Below are 19,988 nucleotides of genomic sequence, written 5' to 3' on the forward strand. Positions count from 1 at the left end.
GGGAACATGATGTAAGGGCTGAATGGACAGGGTCTGTGAAAGGGCAGGAAGTGGTCAGAGAACTGGTCGGCTGGTTTAGAGGAACTGGGGTATTCAGAAAACTCTGAGTGAAGCTGCTCAGGGTGAGTGAGGACACGTGGGTGCAGCTGAGGTCAAGGGGAGGATGGGTGGAGGGTTAGGAAAGTCAGAGAGTTGTCAGTGGGCAAAGGTGTCAGTGCCCAATTCTATATGGATGTGTGTATTTGTGTGGTACATTGGCACAATATTCAAACATCTCCAAGTATCTCTGCTGTATAACATCACCCTGTTCTCTTATTTCTATATATTATTGATATGAGGAGGCCTTTTGGTGCCATTGATTCACAGCGGTCCCAGGTAGAGCAACCCCAATAGTCCTATTCCTCTTTCCTTAAACCCCACCCCCCTTGCCCCTATCACTTTCTCTTTACACGAGCCTCTTTAGACCAAACCTTCCTTGCACCAACAACTTCCTGCACTCAAGAATTCACTTCCAGTGCGGGGCCGTCTGCATCTAATACTCCCTATCTCAACGGCGTGCAGAAAGGACACGTGGCTGGCTGCACAGCAGGTCGCCACAGAGGGAACACAGGAGAGGGCAAAACAAGACTCAACACCAGCACCATTCTCACCCAGTTTTTGCTGAGCCCATGCCTTTATCCCTGACTACTCTACCACAACCATCCTCACTATGATTTGCAACTTGCAAGGCAGCCTCATAGTCACCCTTAGCTAGTCAGCCCCGGCATTGACTCAGGATGCTGCCATTAACCCGTATCATATTTTAAAAGTTAATGCATTATTTAAGGAGAGAAGATTTCATCTACTTTTCTGCCACCCTAAAGACTAAAACCTTTTGTTCATGAGGACCTCTTAACATTCTAGGTTTCCCAAACTACTGGCGTTCAGAGTCAAGTCAATGTGGATGCCCGAGATCTCCCTAGCAAGCTCCTGCCAAGAGCTCCTTTTGTTACTGTGAGGCACACCAGGCACATAGGAGCTTTCTCCTGTGAGTGATCTCCTATTAGCGAATCTGAATGTCCTTTTCAACCTCTCTCATAACCAATTTCCACATTATCGCTGGGTTTTGCTCGTTGCAGCAGCAATCGTTCTGTGCTGCACATAAGAGTTGGAACTCACGACTCCAGCTGTGTGGTTAAGAACAGGCAGCTCTGTGACATTGCTATGGAGAAGTTCAGCAGTCTGTGCCTAGTCACGAATCAGCACTATTGAATAATAATAACAACTTTATTGATCTAGCACCGGTCTTACATTAAAATGTAGGCTCATAGTGCTTTACATAGCTTGTAAAGATAAATCAATATTGTCATAAAAATGAGACAAAATTAAAATCATAAATAAAGATAAACATTATATAGAATAAAAGGTAATCAAATATACCTAATTACATAAATATAATCAACATCAACAGACATTGAGTAATCCTATAAGTAAGCCAAATTAAAAAAGATAAGTTTTCAGAAGTGTTTTGAAACATTCCATAGTCCCAGCCTGGCATATCTCAGTCAGTAGAGTATTCCAGATTTTTGGTGCATAGAAGCAAAAGGCTACATCACCAGTTCTTATATGCTTGGCTCTAGAAGCATTAAGCAAACCAGCATTAGTGGATCTAAGATTACGATTAGGGATGTAAGGGGATAGACACTTCAAAATATATTGGGGAGATAAATTATTCAGAACCTTATATGCAACTAAGAGTATTTTAAAACTGATCCTAAAGGAGACAGGCAGCCAGTGTAATGATGCCAGAACCAGTGAAATGTGCTCAGATTTTCTTTTTTTTTTGGTTAAGATCCTTGCTGCTGCATTCTGCACAAGCTGCAGCCGATTTACATCTTCCTTAGACAGTCCTGAAAAGCGTGCACTGCAGTAGTCTAATTAGCCAAAGACAAAAAAGTGTGTATCTATTTTTCTGTATCTTGAGATGTTATAGGAAATCGAACTTTTGTAATGTTCCTTAAATGAAAGAACATTAGTCTTACTAATATGGTTAATATGCGATTTCAGATTTAGCTCAGAGTCAATAATAACACATAAATTCTTTACTTAGCTTTGATTTGTAAAGCCACAGGATCAAATTTATTTCAAAAATTCATACTTTTTTATTGCTACCAATTTTTCCTTATTTAGTTTAAGGAAATCTGAACTTACTCATTCTGTAATGCTTGTAAGACACTGAATCAGAGGGTTTAAAGCTTCACGGTCATCTGGAGTAATAGACAAACACAACTATGTATTGCTGCAAAGAGCTGGGGCAATTCACCTTGTGTTTTGAAATAATCTGACCTAATAGATGATGGGGTGGAGTTATGTCTCTACCAAAGGTGGTGTAAATCACTCCTTCCCTCCGCTAGCTTCAGGTCATCCTTGGGTAAGGTGTAACTCCTGCTTAACCTCCCGATCAGGGTCACATGAAGCCATAGGAGCGGGTGGTGGATGATCATATGAGCAGCTGGTGCATATCACAAGTCCTGGTTATGCAACCACTGACGCCGCAGACAATCTCTGAAAGGCATTGATAATGGCTGGGGTCAACTGCTTTGTAAAGACACTGCCCAGAAGAAGGCAATGGCAAAGCACTTCTGTAGAAAAATTTGCCTAGAGCAATCACAGTCGCGAAAAGACCATGATCACCTACGTCATGTGACACGGCACATAATGAACGAGCAAATGGGGAGCATGAGACTGAGAGCGGCAATGGGCCAAGAATTGATCCTTGCAGCACACCAAATATATAGATTTTAGACCACAGTCACCTTAGCTAACCAAAATATCTCTTCCTGTTATGTAAGATTGAAACCATCTTAAGGCAGTGTTAGAACGATTCAGGCAGTTTATGAGAATGTTGTGATCTATGGTATCAAATGCTGCACTCAAATCTAAGAAGAACTGACATGTTCCCTGCAAGTGACATTAAGCCACAAGGCGTTACATACTGCAGTTTCAGTACTATGATTTGATCTAAAACCCGACTGGTAATTGTCAAGAATCGTATTTTTATTTATATAATCACTTAATTGTTGAAAAATTATTTTTTCTAAAATCTTACATGGAAAAGGCAGGTTGAAAATAGGTCTAAAATTGTCCAAAACAGAGCCGTTTAGCTTATTTTTCTTAAACAGGGATTTATCTACTGCAGTTTTTAAGGAAGTCGGAAAACTGCCAGAAACTAGTGAGCAATTAACTCTGTCAACTACACTGTCAATTAGCGTGTCAGGAACTTCTTTAAAAAAGCCCGAGGGAATAGAATTTGACCGATGAACTGTACAGTGCTTTTTATTGATGATTGTGTTAAAATATTGCAATGCCTTTTTAATGTTTCCAAAAGCAAAATAGAATATTTAGGCTCTTAAACCAAAGTCAACTCTGCTTACACCAGTACATCTTAAGAAAACCCCATGGTGATACTTGGAGCACTATCGAAGTTATCCTCAATGTCTTTACCAACATTTACCTCACAACAAACATCAATAAATAGATTATCTGGCCATCATCATATTGCTGTTCGAGGGAGCTCTGTGTGTACTAATTTGGACAGATTTCCTTCATTACAACAATGAATAAATTTCAAATTCATTGGATGTTAAGTATCTTGGAATGCTGGTCTCCTGCTCTCCTTCCACCCACTTTCACTAGGGTCAGTTTATCTACCAGCATGTCTTTGGGATGTGGGAAGAAATCGAAGCACACAAGGTGGAACCCTGTCACAGAGAAAACTCCATGTTGACAGCATCTGAGGTAAGGATCAAACCCAGATCACTGGACATGCGAGGCAGCAGGACTAACTACCCTGCCAGCGTCCTGTCTGATGCTAAATTAGGTACAAATCCTTGCAATATTCTTCCAGCAGTCGACATTAATGCAACAGATTCATCTGTAGGATCTCCCTAACTGCTGGTACATTTGCAATAGTTTATCCCTCTTGCTATGCATCTATAAATACAGCCCAAGACAAGGAGTACAATTATATTCAAACGCATATTTCTACACAGTGTTTTTAAAGATGCCTTCAGCATATTTCAAACCAATTCACAACCAAGCAATGGGTTCTGTAGTGCTATTGTCACCTACGTGAGAGTAGGATGTCTAGTGTGTGACTCACTGCTCCTTTCAAATCCCCATTTCACAGTCTACTGAGACAAGCAATAAAGAAAAGCCCAGCAGGATCATTCATGTTATTCTTTTCTCTCAAAACAGTTTATTAAATAACATCTTGAAACTGTAAAATGTTAAAAATTATTCAAATCAGTACTGAATGTTAAATACAGAAAGTGCAGAGCTTTACAAGAAGGAAAGAGCAGTCTGTACATTTATACAATAATCAGAGTGGTGGGTAAAACAGGCAGAGTTAAGAGAAGATGGCATCCCTTGGGATAGACCTGGTCAGGCTGCACTGTAGCTCACAGTTTGCAAATGGACCTTTTGGTTTTGTGGCATTTAATTTCTCAAGATCAGTCCAAAACGGCACGAGTTACATTCTTTTGGAAGACTATGCTATACGGAGGGTCAGTGGACTGGGTCAATCATTCAACCCATGCCAGGTGCGGTGGGAGTTTCTGGCATCCTGGTACCCAGTGTGAAGGTGGAGGAGGTTGCAAATATCAGAGACCTGTTTGACATTGAATTCCCAAGCAGGGAGGCACATTGGTAGGTTCTGCATGGCTGCCTCAGAGGTTGGTGACCACTCCATTGTAAGTCACTGGAGGAGAATAAGGCAGCTAATGAGGGAGCGAGGGTGCTTGAGAGTAGAGGAAGGGAACATGAGGAGTGAAGAGGGTGGGGTGTGTAGCGGGAAGAGGGCAGGGAGTGAGGTGACCAAGGGACAAGGGGGCAGGGAATGGAGTAATGAGGGAAGAGGGCAAGGGAAAGTGGAAGTGAGGGAAGAAGAGGGCAGGAAGCAAGCTGAGGAAAGAAGAGCAAGGGAAGGGTAGGCGAGGGACAAGGAAAGGGCGAGTGAGGAAGGATGAGAGAAGGTGATGGTGAGGTGCAGGGCTTCCCAATCTGGGGTCCATGGACCCCTTGCTTAATGGTATTGGTCCAAGGCATAAAAAAGATTGGGAACCCCTGGAGAATTTGAGAGAGGAAGCATGTGAAGGAAGTGGGAGGAAAGCAAAGGGCACAAGGCTTCAGAAGTGGGAAGAGTTGCAGGGTAATGGTAATTGATGACTCAGAAGCTGAGGATAGAAGCCATAGGCAGCAGGTCACCTGATCTAATGGGTACCATCCAGCACCGGGAGCGAGGAGGGAGAGAGTGGGAACCTCCCGCCATCCCGGGAATCTCCAGGACGTTAAACTTCAAGCAACTCTGCTTAGAGTTACATTGCAACATGGTTAACATCAGTAAGAAAAAAGTGGGGACAGAAGATATTTTCCCAGTAATCACTAACTAGAATCTGGCCGACACCTTGTAGCCAGTGCAGTGGTGGTAGCTTGGATGGAGCTGTGTTATTATTGGTGGTTTGCCTGTTGGATGGTCAGTGTCCCACCCAAGGGCCTTTCACCTGCACAGAGAGCTAACAATCCCAACACCATCTGGGACAAGGATGTAAATGAGAGGCTAGGCTACAAATGGCCTTTAAATCACAGCTACTCCCAATCGTCCTCCTGGTCAACGGGATTGAAATCTTTGCCATGCTATCGTCTCTTTGTAATAGGAATGCAGGTGAGGTGTGGTGAGGCTGGTGTGCATGCAGCCTGTGTGGGGGAACAAGGGAGCCATCCCTCAAGATGCTCACGCAGCACTTTAACTTATTGCTCCAAGTATTCAACAGAGTGATTTCATTTTGATAAAATAGAAAATCTGTGCTTCCATGAAACAATACAGATATAAAGGCAAAATTGAAACAAATTCAGATACAACATGTGGCAAAGGACCAAACAAGAGATCTGACCAGCTCCCACCAGCACCACATCAATCAAAGGCGTGGAACCGGAACTGTGCTAAACATTAATCTCTGCTAATCAGTGACACTCCAAAAACCAAACTACTTAACTAGTGACAAACCACTCATCAAACTCTTTGAAATGGCACCATACTAAATATAAAACCTACTTAACTAGTGTTATGCCAAATAACAACACTCACCCAGGATCTTTCTGAATTACTATAATTTCTGAATGGCACTGCGTCATGTTTCATGATATCCTAAAATTTCTTGCACCAAAATAAGGTACAATAACCAAGACTATCCACTATTCTAACCAGCACTGCTGAGTAAACCCTCCCCTATACATCAAGATTTCAGAATCCTTACCATGCCAAATATTTTGCCTGAAATAACCAGGTTGTTCAAGTGTAAATGCTGGGAAAATCAGGATTTGTATTCCCGGATCTGGATATGTGGCTTGGACTCAGAAACGAAGACGCTACCCCGACATAGGGATGAAGCAGCAACTCTGATCTGAGCAGGAGCGACGTCCTTACAGAGAATACATTGGGCTGATGTTCAGCTTAAATCTTCAGTGTCGCTTGGGCTACAATTTGCCTCCGTGGCTGAAGTGATTGGTGCAACGTGGTAAGATGATCACTGATCATTTAAAATGCATCCTGCCTGACAGTTCTTTGATGCAAAGAAATTCATGGTAGGTTGAAGATGCACATAGTGAAACTCAGTCTGTGGACGTAATATTTTGATCATGAACATTCCTGCAGCTGACAGTCCAGTTTATATGTATACTCCTAGATGGCTCATGAGGATCATCTATTTTCGAGGCATTTACTTTCGCCACAGAGCAACTGTGATCAATCGTTTATTGGATATTACAAGATATGTGATCAATGAAAGTACCACTAATGTAAGAGGCCCCCCCGTGATCTTATTAAACAGTGGAACAGTCACAAAGGAGCTGAACGGCCTACTTTTGCTTCGTTGTTTTAAGGTTCTTCAGGTTTTTAAGTATTAAGCCTCACCTCTCCACCACCACCTCCAAATTCCTTCCAACGCTCTGCCATTTAGAATTCGGGGCTTGACAATACTCCTAATTATCGATAAAGCTTGAAATTAGATCTGACTCATTCTTGGTATTGTTATTCTGCAAACTCTTTCTGTGAAGCCATCTGGCATTTGATGCAACATTCACTGAAACCCATGAGATTTACAGCACGAGCTCACATAACTGGGAATGGGGAAGAAGATTCTGGGATGGGGGGGCGGATATGGCAGGAATTCAAGAACAGGGATGAAAAGGGGGTGGGGAAAAGAGTACATGGAAACTCAATATAGTTGAGGTGACTTATCATCTGATAAACTTGGTAATAATATTAACACAAGATGTGCCTTGATTAACTGGGGTATCAACTCCACCATGTCTTTTTTTAATCTTAGGTTGCCATAAAATTTGCATCATAATGAAAAATCTGTTGATGTTAAATGTATTGAAGCTTAAAGACCCTCTAATCAATTATCTGAACTTAATTATTGCCGTTTCAGATATCTCATTTGAAACATTATGTGTGTAGAGTGCTCTGCAGCCTGGTAAAACTATCCTTGCAAATCCTCTGTATCACTCATTGCAGGTGCTACATATAGAAAAAATTAACAGGACCTTTAACAGAGAAAGCTCCAACAAGGATAACACGGGAGAGGAGATTGAAGAGGAGGTGCTCTGTCCCTTTGAACTTCTGATGAAAAGCTCCAAGCAGTACAATTATAGAATTTGTTCTTGACAAAACTGGGTTACCTCTCCAGAGGAAACTTCCAGCTGCATTTGCTGCTGACAATTAAAAATATAATGCAGCCATCTGACACATCACTGGGATGTATTGTCACCAATGCATTTAACTAAACTGAGAAGCTATAATGGATCACGACAATAACTGTATCCAGCATCTCTCATATAATCTACCTGAGAAATCAGTCGAGGAGCTGTCACTTGTGGGAAAGGCTTGTTCCATCCAGTCCCTACTAAATGATGGCAATCGGCCTGTGTATTTAACAAGCAGCATCAGGACGCAATAGATCAGTTGGTGCTACCATCAACGGTGAAAATCCAGTAATCCAGCACCTGATTGTTTGGAAATGCTGATGGTCTCACACTTGGTTTACTCGTTGATCAGGAATGAGAGGCAGGGTCCAGAGTATAAGTGTAGTGTGTGGCTAGAGGTATTTGGAGGATTCGCAAGAGTCTAAGCTGTGGGTTGTAGCTTAAGTCAAGGTCCGGTGTATCTGTACATTTCCTGCCCTCATTAAACTCACTGGGTTCATTGGAAATGTTATTTTACTAACATGAAACAAAGTGAAATAAATGTGTTTTTTTTTGGTAGGAATAGCAGTAACATCCTATCACCCAGTGATGCCCAGTCCCAACAGTGCCAATTAGCAGTCTTACTTACTTCATTGCCACATAGCACCAACCTGCACCAAAATGGGTTCATTGGGTTTTTCAGGAGGTATTTTAAGCATAGAGAACCACAATGCATTAGGAAAACAAGGGGATGAGAAAAAATCCATTCCCCCACCGTGCTAATGGTCAGTGAGGATCCAACCCAAGTCATTCAAGATTTTTGTCTACTGAAGCCTATACTAGGCTGAACTTTTCTGTAAATGAATTAAGTGTGATGGGTGTATCAAGACTAAAAGTAACTTCTGTCTACATTCTGCTGACTTCAGGTTATCAAGTTAATTTAGTTAATTCTATAAACCATCAATCAATGCTTAACTACTCTTCTACTAATCAATCACACAAAGATTGTAATCTACATTTCCAGTGCTTGTGCTCTGTAAGCGACTTTGAGACACTCTGGATGTTTTAGGCAACGCTCATTGACAAATTCTAGGCTGGTAGGTCTACAAAAATTGGGTGGCACGGTAACCTAGTGGTTAGCACAACACTTTACAGTGTAGACGACCCAGGTTCAATTCTTGCAACTGTCTGTAAGGAGCTTGTACGTTCTCCCTGAGACCGTGTGGGTTTCCTCCTACAGTCCAAAGACATACCAATTGGTAGGTCAATGTAAATTGCCCCATGATTTGGCTAGGATTAATCTGGGGGATTGCTGGGCAGTGCAGTTCAATGGGACCGAAGGACCTATTCCACGTTGTATCTCAATAGATAATATATAAAAATTAAACACGGCACAAGGAGAAAACAGATTTCCACTTTATCCAAAATAATTCAATAATGAAGGAAAGATCTCTGCTACCCAACCAAACTTTGGTCTGGAGTTTGCAGTAGTTTCCTGCCGAAGAATCTCAGCCCGAAACATCGACTGTACTCTTTTCTATAGATGCTGCCTGGCCTGCTGAGTTCCTCCAGCATTTTGTGTGGGTGGCTTGGCTCATGGTCTACTCTGTAAGTGTCAGCAACTTTCAGTGTTCACGTGCATGGAGTTATGTGTGGAAATCCAGTCACAGCTGTCAGTTCTTCCCCAGTGCAATCGACAATGAATGAGTGGCTTGACGTGAACTTCAGCCTCATAAAAATCAATGTGTCCAATTGTGTAAATATAATGCAACATATAGTTAAACATAAGCATTGCTGAAAATGCACCATGGTCCTGAAATTCTGATTTTAAATGTAAAATTGTGTAGGGCAAAATAAATAGCTGGGAATGAAGTATTTCAGAGGTTGGATCAATGCCCCACTTCTGAGTTTGGCCTTAACAGTGACATGATGATGGTTATCAACAAGTACATGTGAAACACGCCAGTGGTTGCAGAAAAATGACTCATTTTAAAGACATCCTCCCAAAGGAGAGCTCATAATTTGACTGAACTAAGGAGTGTTATAGGGTGTAACAGAGGGACAGTTAACAGTGTGCATTTTCAGACCTTGTTTAAATTAAATTGTGAAATTGTTTCAGCAAAAAACAAAGGCAAGTTGAAAACGATGAATTGCTGAGTGACTGTCCTAATTTGAGTTGTTGTAACATTTCTCAGGAACTGGTACAGATTTGTGGCAATTCTTTGCAAGACGATGAAATCAGCATTAACATCCTTTCTCCAGGATGTCTGCAGACCCTACTCTGAAATTTCAAGGATCAGTCACGGAAAAAATTCAAACCTGAAACTGATTATCAGAAAGCGCACAGAAATCATCGACTTTGAAATGGATCTCCCACATGAAAAAACTGGAACTTATTTAAATAATCAACCCAGTACTGTTGCAGGACAGGGTTGAGTATTCCTGGAACGATCAAAAATGGGATGATTGGTCTTTCTTATCCCAAATTAAATGATGGTCCATTTGTTATTTGTTTTGCATCTGTTGTCATAGAACGTGCTCACCACTACTGACTGACAGTGCTAAATTAGACTAACATTAATGTTGAATTACAAGTATATATGTAAAATACTTAAGATGAAGTTTTTTTTAATGAAAAGCTGCTTGCTTTAAATGGTGAAGTTAAAATCCTTTGGTACAATCACAATATAACTGCATGATAATACTGTATTCTATAGCTTAAGGATTTATAATGAGGAAATTGTGATTGGAGAATATATTTGGTGCCTGGAAATCTGCGATTCTTTGGGTTTTAGAAGGTCAAGGTCTTTTGTGTCTGCTCTTTCCACCCCACCCCCGACACACTCCCAACTTTTAACACAGAGGTAACAATCTGGCTACTGAGACGAGCCTCATTTTTTGTATATCTTACATTAATAAAGAATTCAAGAGTTGAAGGAACTACCTTAAAAGTAGCTGACTGAAAATCAAGTTTGAGTGTTTCTCCCCACCCCCCATATGGCTAGACTACATTGCAACACATTCAAGAATATTCTTTTATAAAACCTTTTGATTACAGTAATATCTTACCTAAAGGACATCTCCTAACCTACATAGCCTAGCCTAAGTCACAACAATAAAACATCTCCAAGGTTCTGCCACACAACCATTTTAAGAATGTTACTTGCTATGACAATGCAATGGAATTGAGCATAAATAATCATCAAATCCAATCAATACCAGAATGTCAATCAATAAAAGTCAACAGTTCATATTCAGACCTTTGCTAGTGCACTAGGGCTTCCTTGGAGAGGGATGAATCCAGAATTCATAACAAAGATCAACAAAGATCATCACAGTGTCTCTAATTAGATAAAGGCAATGCTGTTGGTGTTCATAACGGATCTGATAAAGCTTATCCTATAAGAATTGCCCTCAAAATAAACCTGTCATTGTTAAACCTCCAATCCAGTTGTTGCCATTTTACCAACAACCTCATTGATGATTCTTCACGGTTTCCACATCTTTTTTGTTTAAAACACAATAAAACCCACAAAACTATTTTTCTACGACTCTATCACATCTGATAGACACAATGATGCTAGGACTGTAATAAACAAAGTAAAGGCAATAAATTTGCTTCATCACAGGAAGGTACCTCTCAGTATTTCTGTCTGAAGAGTCAACTTTTCAACATGGTGAACACCACCTGGCTCTTCCTTGCCACTGCTTGAGTGGTAAACTAATGTTAATGGGAACCCACTGCATCACACTCTCAAATAGATGAAAATATCCTAACTACCGAGAAACTCTTATTAACTAACTCATATAATTAGCACTAATCAATTAAAAATCCGTTATACCTATATTCAGTAATAAAACCTTCAACTGCTTTTTCTCCGCACAATACTGGCCTCCGTTGAAGGTCTAAGGTCCAGGAGCAACGAGGGGAGCTCCAGAACCATCCATGTATCAAGTCAAGCCCAAGGAACCTTCAAGGAATCTTGTTTGGCACCTTCTCGTTATCCAGGATCCCAACAGCTGACCCCTGCAGCCCATCCTTTGTGTAAGGAGGGTGGGACGAAAAATAAAATAACCCGAGCTCTCCTGTCTTGACCTGGGTCAGACTCACCCTGCAGAAAGTAAAATTCGGACTCCTGCTTTATCTGCAGAAGGAGGCAAAGCTCCTAACTGCTCTGATCCATTCTTTACCAGGACTTCCATGAACCCTTTCTTCCTCAGAATAAGATACAACAGAAGTGTGTCCTGGTTCTTCTCCGTCCCTTCATAGACACTCCATCATCTGCACTGAGGAGACGTCTTTCACAATAGGAGCAGTTACAATTGATCATTCCAATACCATCTTCCTTTTTCTCACAAGATGTCATCATAGTCCAGCAGTTTTGAGTGCTGCCTGGATTTCCAGAGTCTGTATAGTCGAAAATCAAAGTACGTCTCTATCATCCGCTTCCCTGTAATTCAATGCGGCAACTGTCAGTTAATGGATTTATCAAAGATAACTGTCTTCAAATCATTAAAGTAAAACATAATCAAGTTATTACTGCCTAGTTCTATTTTTCCTTGTAACATAGAAGGAGGTGATTCAGTCTGTCTAAACTAAGCCAGCTCACACTAGCCCTTTTCCCCAATAATCACCTCTATGAAAGATTCTCTCACTTTCCCATCAGCTACACCCAGATTCTATCCCTCGCTAATATTAGGGGCATGGTATAGCAGCCAATTAGCCTACCAACCTTTTTCTCTTTGGGAGTTGGGAGCAAAGTGGAGTACTCTAGAGGAACCCACGTGGGGGAATGTGCAAATTCCACACTAACAGCACCAGAGGTCAAGAATGAACCTGGTTTACTGGAGCTATGGGGCAACAGCTCTATTAGCTGTCATCCTCACCAATTCTAACACGGATTACATGAGGAGTCTGCACCTTGTCAGTTTTCCCATCAAGGTGCAACCATTCTGCAAAATGTCCTTCTAAAAAGTTGCTCTTAACTTTAAAAGCCAAAACTAGCCATTTGTGGAGGAGGCTATGGAGGCAAGTTATTTTTGGTCAATACCCTGGAAAGACAAGAAGGGAGAAGAGAAACCACTGTCTGCGCTCAAGGCAAAAGAGGCAGCTGAAAATCCCACCAGAGGCAGGGGAGGAACCTCTTCAAGCATTTTTGTAAAGCAGGAATTGCAGGAACTCAGCTGATTTCACACCAGCCTTTTCAAACTAGTTTAGATATTTTGCACATGCTTGCTTCCTCCTTGCTTGCAAATGCTGCTACATTTGGGGAATGGATCCACTGCAATATCCCAAGTGCTTCAGTACACGTGCACTGGCTTCTCACGGCAACACTGGCATGACCGTCCAGAATGACACATCCAGTTCCAATCCCGACTTCACAGGGCCCTCCCATAGAAACCTTCAGGAAATCTGAACAACAGTTACTCCCTGCTTGTATCTGAGGTGTTGAGACTATTCTGGTACAGACTACGGACAATCAGATTGTGCGCTCACGGTGGTGCGGAAGACACACGAGATGGATCAGCTCTCTGAGCTACCCAAGGCTTTTACCACTGGCATTCCCCAAGTGCAGAAGCAGCTCATTAGGGCCAGGATGGAAATCAAAGAGTAGGTGTCCACCCGGACTATCATGGAAACCTGGAACTCCTAACCCTGAAAGCTGTTTGAGGGAAGGTCACTGCAAGCGTTCAAAGGCCAACACACTGGGATTAGGCAAGTGTCTCAAGGGACGCGGAGCATAGATAGGGAGATTGTGTTAGTGTGCAGATTAGTCCACATAGAACCAAAGGCAGAACAGTGATAAGAGGTGAACAGGTTTTCTCCTGTTCCTTTGCTCTAGAGCTCTGTTAGAGTTCCTTTACTCTAGAAGGTTCCCAACTTTTTATTATGCCATTGACCCCTACCATTAACTGAGAGGTCTGTGGATCCCAAGTTAGGAACCACTGCAGTAGAGATTCTAAATGACTTTTCTCTTGTTCCTCTCCATAGTTCCAGACACTCCAACCTACAGAAAATTTCTGCTTGTCCGAAAACCAGGACTTCTTGGACAGTGTCCCTCTCATTCTTTCCTTGGATCTTTGTACTCTGAACTTTGACCCAGCTTTTTTCGTACAGTCTACAGACTTGCAGTTGGGATTTGGCATTTACTCCTGCATTTTCAGTTGGGTCAGTTTATCAAAATAATGTAAAATATAAGGAACATTTTCCAGCTATGCTTCCTTTGGGGCTTGGATTGAATCAGCTATCGTTAACCTTCAAAAGTGAAGCCCTTTAAGGAGGGCATCTCTGAGTCTAATAAGGTTACTGTGCTCAAATCAAAAGTTCTCAATTTTCCCAATATTTGATCTGACAAACATCAAACTAATGCCTACTGGCTTGATCTGTCAGGAAGGGCAGTACATACAAGGAAAAAGTAACCAGAAAAAGTAACTGTTTCTGTTGACATGGACACCACCCAAAACTGATGAGAGTTTCCAGCATTTTCTGCCTTTATATCAGATTTTCATCATCTGTGGTTCTTTAGATTTTCAAATCTGGACATACCTTGGGCTGACAGTTCCAAAGGAGACTCGAAGGATATTCGGTGAGGATTCATTAGATTTTTCAGACTCTGAAAAAGCTGAAAGCAAAAGCAATGAATAATTATAAGGGAATTCCAACGTGAATGAAGTGCTGTCAACATACACTCAGTGGCCAATATGTTAGGTACCACTGTGCATCCGCTTGTTAATGCATAAATCTCATCAGCCAATCATGTGGCAGTAACTCAATGCATAAGAGCACACAGGCATGGTCAAGAGGTTAAGTTGTTGTTCAGACCAACGAGAATTGGGGAAAAATGTCATCAAAGTGACTTTGACCGTAGAATATCATTGACGCCAGAATGGGTAGTTTGAGTATCTCAGAAACTGCTGATCTCCTGGGGTTTTCACACACAACAGTCTCTAGAGTTTACAGAGAATAGTGCACAAAGCAAAAAAAAAAAATCCAGTCAGCAGCAGGTCTGTGAGCAGAAAAGTCTTGTTGATGAGAGTTCAGAGGGGAACGGCCAGATTGGGTCAAGCTGAAGGCAACAGTAACTCAAATAACCAAGTGTTACAGCAGTGGTGTGCAGAAGAGCATCTCTGAATGCACAACACATTGAAACTTGAAGTGGATTGCCCACTGTAGCAGAAGACCACAAACATACACTCAGTGGCCATTTTATTAGGTACAGGAGTCTGTAATAAAGTGGCCACTGCACATATTGGAGTGCAGAAAAAGTTTAGATCATCAATTGAGTTTGATTCTTTCCATTTTTTGTTCTTAATTTAATTAAAATAATGATTTGATGAACACAGCAAGAAGCTGCCTAGGGTGAGTACAAATGAGGAATTGATCCATGGCACACTGGTGATATCTTTATATTGACTTAATGAGTAGAATCTTTCGGCTCCAGTTGATGAGTTTTCCCTGTGTTGTTTGGATGGTAAATGGAAATGATTTCTTCTGATGAGGTCAAAGACAAGACCACCAACATTAAAATTAGAGCTATGCTGTTAAGGTTGTGGCAGGAGTACTTCTTCACAAAGAGGAAGGCAGGATGTTGGCATAACTATTGTGCAATACAGGGTAGCTCAGTAAAATTAAAATCCCAAGTCTAAACATAGGTTATTGGCTGCCAAGGGCATGAAGTGTTAGAGAACAAAAATGGGTAAACAGAGGTCAAATCTAACCGAGGGGCAATAAATATTTCGCAGGCTAAATGGCTTCCATGCCATCTCCATTGTGTTGCAGGGTTAGGGTTACACCCAGGCTTACAGCAATAGAGTGGGAATGGGAATGGGGAAAGAGATGAAACAGAGAAGAATCAGAAAAAAGATGAACACAGATTTTAAGCACACCAGGGAGATATGAGGGGAAAGACTGTTTTATCCTCAGGAGCATGTGTGCAGAGGGAAAGGGTGGCAGAATGATACAGAAAGAGTGAGTGGGGGAAGAGAGAGAGACAGACAGACAGACTGAGAGAATAAGAGAATGAGAGAGAGAATAAGAGGGAGAGAATAAGAGAATGAGAGAATGAGAAATAGAGAGAGAATAGGAGGGAGAGAATGAGAGAGAAAGAGAGAGAATAGGAGACAGAGAATAAGAGAGAGAGAGAGAGCGATGAGAGTGCTACAGATCATGATAAAGATAGAAACAGGGTGATGTCATTCCTCATAGACCACTGCTTCAGGAGCAGGAGTGTTTGGACTGTGTTGCTCAGGAGGATCCTGTCTTTAGGCACTCTGGAATAGTGATCTGAAATTTAACTTCTAACCTTAGATGGCCACATGCTAAATAAGATCTCTGCCTCCACCATACTAAAACAAGCTTCCACAGATGTCCTCAATTCTTGACCCATATTTAAACTCTTAATTGTGCTTACCCAGCCCGGCAACACTTGTTTTACTGTTGTGCTGCCAGCCCACACCTGTTGGAACATACCAACCCACCTGACTTCACACCCCTACCCCCACCAACAGCTGCTCTGATCTCCTCCTCCTCCTATTCACCACAAAGAGGCTGCTTATCCATCCCAATCTCTACCCTCACACCACCTCCCCGTTCCACCCTGCAACAATGGAGACGACAAGAGCACCAACAACGTCAGGAGGTGACTGCTCCGAGGTTCCCTATGTTCACACCTACATCAGGCTGAATTTGAATGTCTGTGTGCTAGTGAAGGAAACCTGGCAAGGGTTAGCAGATACAGTGAGATGGAGGGGGAGTGAAGGCTTGCAGTGATAAAGTGGGACAATCAGGAGGATGGGAATCTAATCAGAAACAAAGTCAATGATTAGACCCTTCGCTATTGATTGATAAACAGGATTAACAATTTTAAAAATCGAATTCAAAAATAAAAATTGTGTTTTTATTTGACTCACTACCCATGGTTGCATAATCTTATGTTTGATGGAAATTAAATCATTTACCTTTAGAGTGATCTAGACAGTATTGGCTGTTCTAATTGCCTTTCCTTCAGAGAAATGTAAGACTAATCTCTAACCTGGCTTTACAAAACGAGTCATAATTCATTTTTGTAACAGGCACACTGGATCTTCACAAACTAAGCCATTTTGTCAGGCTGATGCTACTGCCTACTCCTGTTCAATGATGAATAAGACTTCACACTGCGACTGAAGTGCCAGGAACTGCAGATACTGAGCAGATTGGTAGACTGGGAAATGCATTGAGATAACTACTTGGTGGCCAATATCAATGCTGACAGTTTCCATATAACACTATCAGGATCCATGCCAGTTCTCTGAAGAGCTATTAGGTTGATCGAACACCTCTACTTTTTCCCATCGCCTTGTCACACAGCTCAGCATATCACAGAAACCAGATTCCCCTCCATGGTCTCTTACTGATCTCCTCACTGCCTCAGTAAAGCAGCCAGCATAATCGAATACCCCTCCCACCACAGTTATTCTCTCTTCTCCACTCCCATCCGGCAGGAGATACAGAAGTCTGACAGCCCCCACCACTAGGCTCAAAGATAGATGGAACATAGAAAAGTACAGCACAGGAACAGACCTTTGGCTCACAATGTTGTGCTGAACCAGCTGAAAACTAAATTAAAAAAAACAAAAACTAACCCCTCTTTCCTACACAATGTCCATATAGTTTCATCTTCCTCATATGCATGTGCCCACCTAAACGTCTCTCAAAAGTCTCTAATGTATTTACCTCGACCACCATACCAGGCAGCACATTCCACTCATCCACCACTCTGAGTTAAAAGCTTATCCTTCACATCTCCTTTGAACCTAGCCCCTCTCACTTCCAATGCATGCCCTCTGGTATTAGACATTTCTACCCTGGGAAAAAGATGCTCCCTGTCTACTCTACTCTATCAATGCCTTTCGTAATCTTATAAACCTCTGTCAGATCTCCCTTCAACCATCGCCCCTCCAGGAAAAATAACCCAAGCTTATCCAGCCTCTCAAGATAGCACATGCCCTCTAAACAAGGCAGCATCCTGGTAATCCTCTTCAACACCCTCTCCAAAGCCTCAAGTTCATTTCTATAGTGTTGTAAACTATTGAAAGAACCTCTTGTATGCCATGATAAACTCTTGACCTCATAACCGACATCGTGCTGGCCTTGTACGTTACTGTCTGCCTGCACGGCACTTTCTCTGTGACTGAAACACGATATTCTGTGCTCCGTTACTGCTTTTCCCGTGTACTGATATAGTGATGTGATGACATGATCTGTATGGTAGGTGTGCAAAGCATTTTTCACAGTCCCTTGGTATATTTTTATTTTATTTTATTTGGAGATACAGTGCCAAACAGGCTCTTGTAGCCCAGCAAGCCACACTGCCCAGCAGCTCAGCTATTTAACCCTATCCAATTTACAATGACCACTTAACCTACTAACCCACAGTTAAGGTCACAGGCATCTTTGGGACTCTACTGAGAGAGTCTCCAAAAGAATGCCTGCTCGTCATGATGAATAAAGACTTCTATATTACCAGCTTCAGTGTCTCTCCTGTAATTCAGATCACAGTCACAACACCACCATCAGGCAGATCACAATATATCACGGTGTATCGTTTAATCTTTATGTCTCATGATTTGAGGAAACCCAGGTGTTCCACGGGGAAGATATACAAACTCCTTACAAACAGCATTGGAATTGAATGCTAAACACCAATGCCCCTAGTTGTAATAGTATTGCAGTAACACCAACACTACCGTGACACCCCAAACATGTGACAATAATAAGCCAATTGCCAATTTAATTTTGTTTTCAACTATTTATCCAGTTCCTAATCGAAAACTTATCAATGAATTTCATTCCACTGTTGGGATTATTGAGGAGTTATGAAATGATGTAAATATAACAAACATTAATTCAAACAAGAACCAGACTTCAGTCCTTAATGTAAGTTGCAAGCAGTTTGAAGTTAAAAGAACACCTTTGCAAATAAACAATACTGTCCCTGGAGCATAGTCTGGCCTACAGCAGGGAGTGGGGTTGCTGGCTATGGCTTGCACCATGAAGTGACCATGAGATGTTCTCACATGCAATGTAAGACAAAGTGACCATGAGACATTCTTGTATGCAACATAGGACAACGAGGTTAATTGACCTACACCATTTTGACTTGAGGTCAAGCTGGCAGACCAGACTGAAGTTGTCACCTAGCATATCAGTGACGATCACAGGTACCGTGCGTGTCCACAAGTATCATTGGCACTCTACTGAGAGTGCCTCCAGAAGAATGCCTGCTTGTCATGATGAATATAAAGACTCCTATATCAGTGTCTTTCTGGTATTTCAGATCACAGTTTAAAACACCATCAGCAGGCAAATCACAATATATCACGGTGCATAGTTCATTCTTCACCTCTCCTCTTGACATCTTTCCAGGAATCCACTCATCCAGTTGCCACATCTGTCCACACAGTAGTGATCATACTTCCCCAGTGGGGCAACATAGGAATCTGATCCAATAAGGTTGAATGCAAGATTGTTTAGGCAGCATCTTGCCTTGCGAGACTTGCAATGGAGTGTTCACTCACTGTCTACAAGGGATCTTTTCAACAAGGAAGTCACATGCTTCTGCCCCAGATTAATCATTGTGAAAAAGGAAGAATTGATGGCTCTGTTCTGAATGATATTTTTGATACTCTACACAATGCTAAAGGTCATTTCTTACTAAGTCAGTTTCTTCTGTAAGATACACAAGATTCTGCAGATGCTGGAAGTCTGAGCATTACATAAAGGTGCTGGAGGAACTCAGCAGATCAGGTAGCCTCTATGGAGGAAAATGGATGGTCAATGTTTTAGGTCTCAACCAGTCTAGATGAAGGGCCCCAACCAGAAATGCTGACTGCTCATTACCCTCCACAAATGCTGCCTGCCCTGCTGAGTTCTTCCTGTGCCCTTGTGTGTTCCTTCTGTTGAAAGTTCATTAGAAAGTGCAAGGGTTGGAGCCACTTTATATCTGGGAACTGTTGCCCAGAGACACTGGGATTGCCAGGATACCTGGATGGCATGGACTCCACCCAATGGATTTGTCACTAAGAGTCTGCAGGTGTTGTCCACCCCTCAGTGAGGCCTACCTTTTCTCCATTGGGGTTTCCTAGGATGTAGCAGCCCATTACATGGATCACATTTGGCTCGGGGTTAATCTTGCTCATCATCCTGCTCAGTCGCCTCCAAAACCTGCGCCGGACAAGACACAAAATTCTTGTCAGATGTTTCTGCTGCCGATCAGCAAACACGG

General features: G+C 42.0%; 1 protein-coding gene across 1 annotated transcript in view; it reads right to left on the reverse strand.

Annotated features, from left to right (window-relative positions):
* Window positions 1-1,336: 1,336 nt before the first annotated feature.
* nsmfb (NMDA receptor synaptonuclear signaling and neuronal migration factor b) overlaps window positions 1,337-19,988 on the reverse strand; it is a 69,847-nt gene continuing 51,195 nt past the window's right edge. Inside the window, exons 14-16 of the mRNA XM_063073804.1 lie at window positions 19,825-19,927; window positions 14,270-14,345; window positions 1,337-12,173 (exon numbers count right to left, since the gene is read on the reverse strand). Coding sequence (XP_062929874.1) covers window positions 12,076-12,173; window positions 14,270-14,345; window positions 19,825-19,927 — 277 coding nt within the window. The 3' untranslated portion in view covers window positions 1,337-12,075. The remainder of the gene's footprint in view (window positions 12,174-14,269; window positions 14,346-19,824; window positions 19,928-19,988) is intronic.

Source organism: Mobula hypostoma, chromosome 21 (assembly GCF_963921235.1).
Source record: "Mobula hypostoma chromosome 21, sMobHyp1.1, whole genome shotgun sequence".
NCBI lineage: Eukaryota > Metazoa > Chordata > Chondrichthyes > Myliobatiformes > Myliobatidae > Mobula > Mobula hypostoma.